This window comes from Marmota monax, unplaced genomic scaffold (genome assembly GCF_021218885.2).
Source record: "Marmota monax isolate L192 unplaced genomic scaffold, Marmota_monax_Labrador192_F-V1.1 WCK01_AAM20220418_F8-fsc00164, whole genome shotgun sequence".
In the NCBI taxonomy this organism is placed as follows: Eukaryota; Metazoa; Chordata; class Mammalia; order Rodentia; family Sciuridae; genus Marmota; species Marmota monax.
Genome location: NW_026693313.1, coordinates 3,917,181 through 3,924,543, shown reverse-complemented (window position 1 = coordinate 3,924,543; position 7,363 = coordinate 3,917,181). Strand labels below are relative to the sequence as shown.

The following is a 7,363-nucleotide window of genomic DNA, read 5'->3' as shown; positions in this document are numbered from 1 at the left end:
TAAGTTTGCCATAAATAAACATTTATTGACATTTGCCTGATTGATTACATCCACTCTGATCAGGTGGCCAGGAGCACTGTGCTCCACTGACAGTTCCAAAATCTAATACATAGTTCTTTCTTTTTGACCTTAAAAGTTCAGTGTTTCATTTTTACAAATATTTACAGGTTTTTTTGTTTGTTTGTTTGTTTTCTGTAAAAAGGAAGTTTTCAGTAGCAGAAAACCCTTTCATAGTGTATCTCACAACAGTGCATCCAAAACCCCAAGACAAGATAAACTGCTCAACAGGATGTCACAGATTTTTGGCCTGAAGAAAAGTTTTCCTTTGACCTGAAGAAAAGACTTGTATTTTCTTTTTTCACCCCCCCAAATCTAATCTCTAAGGCAACTGGTTTCTGAAACCCTCAAAATACACCTTAGTATCTTTATCAAATCTTTAACAAATGTTCATGGAGTAGTCTCTTTTAATGATCCCTTTTGTGGGTATATTTTTCCTGTGAAAATGATTCAGGAAATAAGGTACTGGCCACATTATAACCTTTATCATAACTATGCCGTCAATAAACAGTTCATCAAACACTTGAGGCTGGTGACATTTGTCTTGTAACCTGTCCAGCTAATGCGCTGAGTTTACACAATTTTTCTAACTTACTGAAGTCTATAATTATGTATAGTCATCACCTTATAAACCTTTAATATAGTTCATATATCCCCTTCTCTAGAAAGAGAATGGCACCACTTCGCTGCTGGAATGATTTAATAATAAATCAAGCAGATCTGTTATCCATGTGGATAATGAAGCTTTCCCTAGGGAAACCAGGAAATAGCTCTGTTCATCTTCCAAGTTCCCCTAGACTGGACCAATATAAAAAAATATCCCAGAGACGATGTTATTTAATCCATTATCATGAAAGCATTAAAGTCAGCCCATTTATAATTTAAGGTTGCAAAACTTTACTATCCTCTTAGAAAAACAATTTTGTTACTATCAAAAGTTTCTGTCAGAATTTAGTGTTTTAACCTAATACCTATGGCACATATTCTACATGCTTAGTAATTTATAAGCAAATTTTTACATGGAATATATAATGTGTCAATATCTATAACACCCAGGGAAGCAAAATTAAAAAATGCAAGATTTAATAAGCAACCATTTTTCCATAAGTACTAATATTTTTCTTGTTTCCAACAAAAAAATACTCCCATACTTTCTTTCATTGATGCCATGAAGAATCAGTGTGTGACAATATTAGCCATTAGACACAGGCTTTGAACAGTTTATAATCACTACATGACAAAGACAAGACTAAAAAAGTTCTGTCTATGGCTAAACCTCAGTATCTTACATTTACTGATAACAGCATTCCAAATCATGGACAATCCTTTTATAATGATTAAAACATAAACTACATTACATAATAGGTTAATCAGCACAAGTCAGTCTTTATCAATATACATAAAATTATAGTTGGAGTAGTCTCAGTAGGAATTGTAAAATTTGGTAACAAACATTTCAATATACAGAATCAAAAAGTCATCACAGCATTGCAGATGTAAAAATCATGTAAACTTGAATTACCCTTGCAATAATTGTTTTCAAACATTCATATATACAAGGTGTTTAAAAACAAATGTAAATAAAATCCATAAAGTACATTATCATTAAAGTTTAAAAAGGAAGTCATAAAGCATAGTGTCCTTCAAGCATCTCTCAGGTCCTAGTACCACCTGAGGTGGACTGTCACCTGTGGCTCTGGATGGAAATATGAGAGTTGGTGCATAGATGAAGGGACCGTGGGTGCTGCCTGGAGAGCGGGATGAGCCACTTCTGGGCCTCTGTGTTGGCCAAGACGGCAGCAGATGGGGGATGGTCATAGTTATCACATGTTAACAGACATAACTGTGTGTGGCTAGGGAGGAGCAAGGGAACATCAACTGTCTCTGACAGAAAGGAAAAGGACCTCTGATGCCCAAGCTTTGCCAGCACCAGAGATGTCTATTTTCCATGGGGCAATGTATCTGCTCACATGGCCACTATGAGACTCACTGGAGCACAGGGAGTGACTTCCAAACAAGCTACCTCTACCCAAAGATGTGTTTCCATAGCCATTTAAAATCTCTTACTTTCTTTTCATCTAGTTCCCAAAGAGGAAACTGAAAAACTTTTTGGCAATAAAGAGTCTATAATATAACAATCATTCATGTAGCTTTTATTTAAAAAAATAAAGCTCTGTGGGGCTTCATGTTCAACTAAGTTGCAGAAACTATTTATTAGAACAAGAAGGGCTACCCTGCTGTCTACCCCGACCACAGGGATATCCGCCCATCTTCACGTCTGTACAGTGTGCGCACACACCCTGGGAAAGCACCATGGCACAGAACCTCGCCCGCAGAGCTGGTGACCTGCAACTGTCCTTTCTCATTCAGCTTATCAGAGCTCCTCAGAACTCACTTCTGTTGTCACTGTCACCTCTGCTTCAGTGGCAGTGAAGGGCTGGAGCCTGGCCCCTGCCTTTCCTCAGTGAGATGTGCTATACATGGCTTACCCAATGCAGTAGATGTGAAGGTTCCAGGGTCTGGGGAATCGAGGGCCCTGACCACTGCCCAGGGAAGGACTGCCCAGCTGAGTGGCCACAGAAACAGGCTTCACTTTAAGTTAAAAAAAAAAAAAAAAAGGTACCATAGGAAAGAGAGGGAAGGAAAAGGAAGGTTTCCCATGGCTCAAAATTACTGAATTATTTTAAAAAACAAAGTGCGTAACTACTAAAAATGGGTAATCTCTCACCACTGAAAACATGCTCTCCCATCTGAAATCTGTAGAAAGGATTTGGCTTTTTCTGCTTTTTATCAGCCTTTTCCCATATAAGGAGCATATGTGACCCAACATATAAATTTTCTCTCAAGGTTTGGTTTTTCTTTTACAAATATGTAAACAAATAAGGAACAGGGAACTTTGCTTATAAGAAAGTCTGAACATAAGCAGGTCGAGGGGAGGCCAGGACATGGTCACTGAAGGAAGGCGGCCGGCCTCTGGCCGCCCTGCCCACTGCCTGGAGCTCAGTCGCTGTCAGACTCCTCCTTGTACTTGGCCCGGATGGCCTGGCCGTTCTGCAGGGGCATTTCTTCATAGTCACTCCTGTCGGGAAAGAGACCTTTGACCATTCTACCTGGAGAGCTCATGACCTCATTGTTCTGGAAGAACCCACTGCACAGCTTCCCTCTGGTGTTCCATCACCACCTCTCCTGCCACTCCTCACCACTGAGCCCCTTTCCTCCTGGCCCACCATGCACTGCCAGCCTTCTGCACAAAGAGGCACTGCTAAATCTAAGCTCGGACCATGTGGAAACAGAAAGCCAGGTGACTTCCTAACACCCCGAATGGAATTTTAGACTAATAACTACAAAGCCAGATGGGGATGCTCCTGAGATGGCCTTCAGAGGACAGTGACTTACCCATAAATCACATCATCATCAGAGTCATTCAGCATGGAAAAGGCAGGATTGTCTTTCAGCTGGGACTCTGAAAACCAAAAAAGCCTTTTTAGTCTTTAGCAATTTGTTATTAGCCCAGAGAGAAGTCTGAGGAGCCGGAGCCCAGGCCCAGTCCTGTGTTTGTGTGTGAACCTGAGCAGATCTCCGCATGAGTCTCTTTTCTCAGCTACAAGATGGCTGGCAGAGCCACCTGGCAGGGGCACTGTGCAGGCCCAGTGAGTGCCTCTAGAAGAGTAGGCAAAGGCAGGCGCCACACACGTGATCTCTTCCTGCTCACTGTTCTAGGTCTACCCAGGCAGCGGGAGATGGGAAATGGGCTCCTGGAGATGTGGCTCTGCCCTATTTGTTGCCACCCTGTCCTGGACCTACAGCAAGCTTCCTCTCTTCCTTTGTCCTAAGGTCACCAAGAAGCTCAAAGGAGACGCTGTCCACAAGGTGCTGCGACCTTGAGCACAGCACAACACAGGCGTCCATCCCAGCAGCTCCAGCCCAGCTCGTTCCCTGGGCGAGGCTGCTTTGTTTTGCTTTTGGCACGTTTTGGTTTTGTAGGTTTTTGCTTGGCTTTGAACAGTCATGACACCAGTCTTCAACAGACTATTTCAAACGGCTGACGGACACAGGCTCGACATATGCTGCGCTCTGGCAAAACTTCAGCCTCCCCATTTAAATTGCCTGCCTCTCTCTGACCAAAGAGAGGGCACCATGAATGCCAGCTTCAGTGAAATGCCCATGAACCAATGGACACTTCTTTTTTTTTTTTTTTTTTTTTTTTTAGAGAGAGAGAGAATTATTTTTTTCTTAATATTTATCCTTCAGTTTCTGGCGGACACAACATCTTTGTTTGTATGCGGTGCCGAGGATCAAACCCGGGCCGCACGCATGCCAGGCGAGCGCGCTACCACTTGAGCCACATCCCCAGCCCACCAATGGACACTTCTGTTTCAGTTATGTGCCTGTGACCCAGACCCCAGGGTGACTTACCATACAGAGCATTCTTTGATGGAGAATACACAAAGGCCAGAGTGTAGAGATAAAAGTTCAACAAGCCATAGAAAGATAAGAACTCAGCTGGTGGTGCTCGTCAAGGGAGGAACAATCTGTGAGGACACCTCGCCTGGCGTCTTTGCCTTCAGTCTGCCCCCTGCCATACACCAGACCTCTCTAGTGCTGACCACCAGCCAGCCTGGGAATCCACAATCCAGATGTCAGGACTTCACACAGGTTAGGAAACAACAGGTGAGCCATGACCTCTCCTATCACTGGGGCTGGCCCACCAAGGCCACATCTGGTGGCAGTTCTCTCACTGCACTAAGGACCTGGAGGGATTGAGTTATATGTATGCAAAGGGCAGGAAGTGAATCAAGGTCTCCAGACACAACCATGAGGTGCAGAGCTGAAGCAGAATTCAAAGCGGCCATTCTGAACTGTCTCTGGACTACAGGCCCCTTGGAGACTCTGATAAAAACTTAGTGTGGAATTCAGTCAAAAACTTGAAAAGCCATGCATTATTAATTCTAAGGACAAAGTGGTCCCCGGACAAAAACCCACTGATTCCTTAAGTGTCCCCATACTGCTGGGGACAAAGCGCGCGCGCGCGCGCACACACACACACCTATTATCCACATTAACGAAGACAGGGAAACTGGCCTTGGATACAGAGAGAATACAAGGAGGTCCAAGTATTTTATAAGCCCTTCCTACATCCACAGGCCCAACCTGCCACATTGTCACACCCTGTAGAAATGACATCCTGGAGAGAGGAAGCTCCAGCAGCCCTAGAGTCCCTCCTGGGCCCTCTGCTGCAGGGAAGGTGGCGGATCCAGACTGACCTCAGGTTTGGAGCCAAGGCTGCGAGTCCCTCAGCTGCAGAGGGAAGATTGTGCAGTACAGAGGACAGTTCCAGAGCACTGGGTTCAGACCCAAGTTCTGCCACATGGTGACTAACCCCGAGTATTGGCTTAGTCCTACCTTGTCTGAGCTTTCTGCCTGCAGAGGGTGAGTGACCAAGTCAACCTTCCCAGGACTGACACAAGACAAAACAAAGGGTGAGAGCTGCCACTCAGCATGAACTGCACACAGGAGGTCACAAGGCCTCCTGAGAATAAGTCAGGAGTGAAGTGTCTCCTCCAGAGAGGCCAGAGCTGGACAAATGCTCAGAGGGCTTTCTGGCGCCTTGCTCTAGGTAAAAGGATATAATTCTGGTAGTGAGTTGACAGTTCTGCTACAAAGTTGTCTTGCAACACTTGTGCTCCAAACCTTAAATAAAGGATGATGATGCTGAAAAAGAGGGGCAGAGACATTACGTGAAATACAGAAGTGGCACTAGCTTCATCCAACTCTGTGCTCACCACTGATACGCAGCACTATTCCAGCACGGAAACTTCTACACACACACACTATTCCAGCATAGAAATTTCTGCACACATGCCCGTGCGCACGCGTGCACACGCGCGCGCACACACACACACACACACACACACATACACATACTACTTTTCCAGCATGGAAATTTCTACACACACACAATCTCCCACTTCTTGTTTTCGTCTTAGATCTAGGAAGGCTTGACCTCTGGCCAGCTGTGGGGATAGAATAAGCGAAGTCAGGCATCAGGCTCCCCTGGCAGCCTCTGATCTACCCACCTCCCCCACCTACCTCCCTGCTCACAGCCACCCTGTTTTAATAAAAACAGTCCCCCCGTTTCCCAGCTCAAACCCCTCGAGAGTTTCTCATCACTGAAAATAAAACCTGGACCCCTCTGGGAGCCTAGAGAGCCCACTGGGACCTCCAGAGGCTGCCTGACCACCACAGCCTCCTGCAGTGCTGCTGGGCTGTCCCCTGCCAAGCTCATTCCCACCTCAGGCAGCCCTCAACGTCAGGGAGCCCCCTCCACCTCCTCAGAGCCATCCCTACCCCTGTCACCTAGAGGAGCCACCTGCCTTGTTTGCCTGGACCCTTGGGCCACTCAGTCCCTTGGTCATCACCTGTCTTCCTCTGTGGACTTACATGCCATGACAGTGTAAGGAGTTAGAGGCCAAATGGGTTAATACTTCAAACATACCTGCACTACTCTCTCCATGTGAACTCAGATGCTGAATGGCAAAGAGTTCCCTTAAGGGCAGGCTGCACTCCCACTTGGTTCCCCGAGTCCTCCCCTCAGCAAGCCTGGGATCCCCAGAGCCAGCTAGAAACCTGGCAAAGGCCAGCCCCATAGAGCCCCTGTGTGGCTCCCATCCAGAAAAGGCCAACATCCGAACCACCAAAAAAGAAATGCAGATAACCAGATTTCTCCCCACTCTGAGTCTTGATTTGGGGACAGAGACAAACTCTAAACAACAAATGACTACCTGGAATTTATTCAAAGAAACAACTCCTGCCCAGGAGCAGGGGACCTCCTCCAAGCACGGCCTTTCTCCCTGGCACAGGAGCTCCTCCTGCCTGGCTCCTGCCCCTGAGGGACCCACTGTGCTGCTCTACCACATCTGCTGTGCGAACGCATGCTTGAGCCCTGTCTTGCTGTGCCACAAGTGCCAGGGTCTGGAGTGTTCCTCTTGTCACCTGGCAGGTTCTAATTCCAACAGGTGATGGCAGGCTGCACACCCAGCAGGTGTCAGAGCAAGTGGGGCGAGTGTCTGAGGTTAATGAGTTGCATCCTGTGGACATTCACAACAAAACTTATGTAGCCACAAAGAGCCTGAAGAGCTCCACAGAGGGAGACAGACACTCGAGACAGGAATACAGTTCAGTGTGACCATGTTCAAAAAATACAATCTTACCTAATGACAAGCACTACAAAGGTCAATGCTGTCAAAAACTTTAACCTGAGATCTGAAAAAAAAAAGAAATACTCCCATTAGCAAATTCCGTTTAT

The 7,363-nt window shown here is 46.0% G+C and overlaps 1 protein-coding gene across 5 annotated transcripts in view; it reads right to left on the bottom strand.

Moving 5' to 3' along the window:
• Tmem181 (transmembrane protein 181) overlaps positions 1–7,363 on the bottom strand; it is a 52,159-nt gene continuing 44,796 nt past the window's right edge. For all 5 annotated transcript variants that reach the window (XM_058583200.1, XM_046456584.2, XM_046456583.2 and 2 more), the window contains exons 13-17: positions 7,269–7,320; positions 5,687–5,769; positions 4,474–4,563; positions 3,454–3,520; positions 1–3,136 (exon numbers count right to left, since the gene is read on the bottom strand). In XM_058583200.1, the coding sequence (XP_058439183.1) occupies positions 3,058–3,136; positions 3,454–3,520; positions 4,474–4,563; positions 5,687–5,769; positions 7,269–7,320 (371 nt within the window). In that variant the 3' untranslated portion in view covers positions 1–3,057. The remainder of the gene's footprint in view (positions 3,137–3,453; positions 3,521–4,473; positions 4,564–5,686; positions 5,770–7,268; positions 7,321–7,363) is intronic.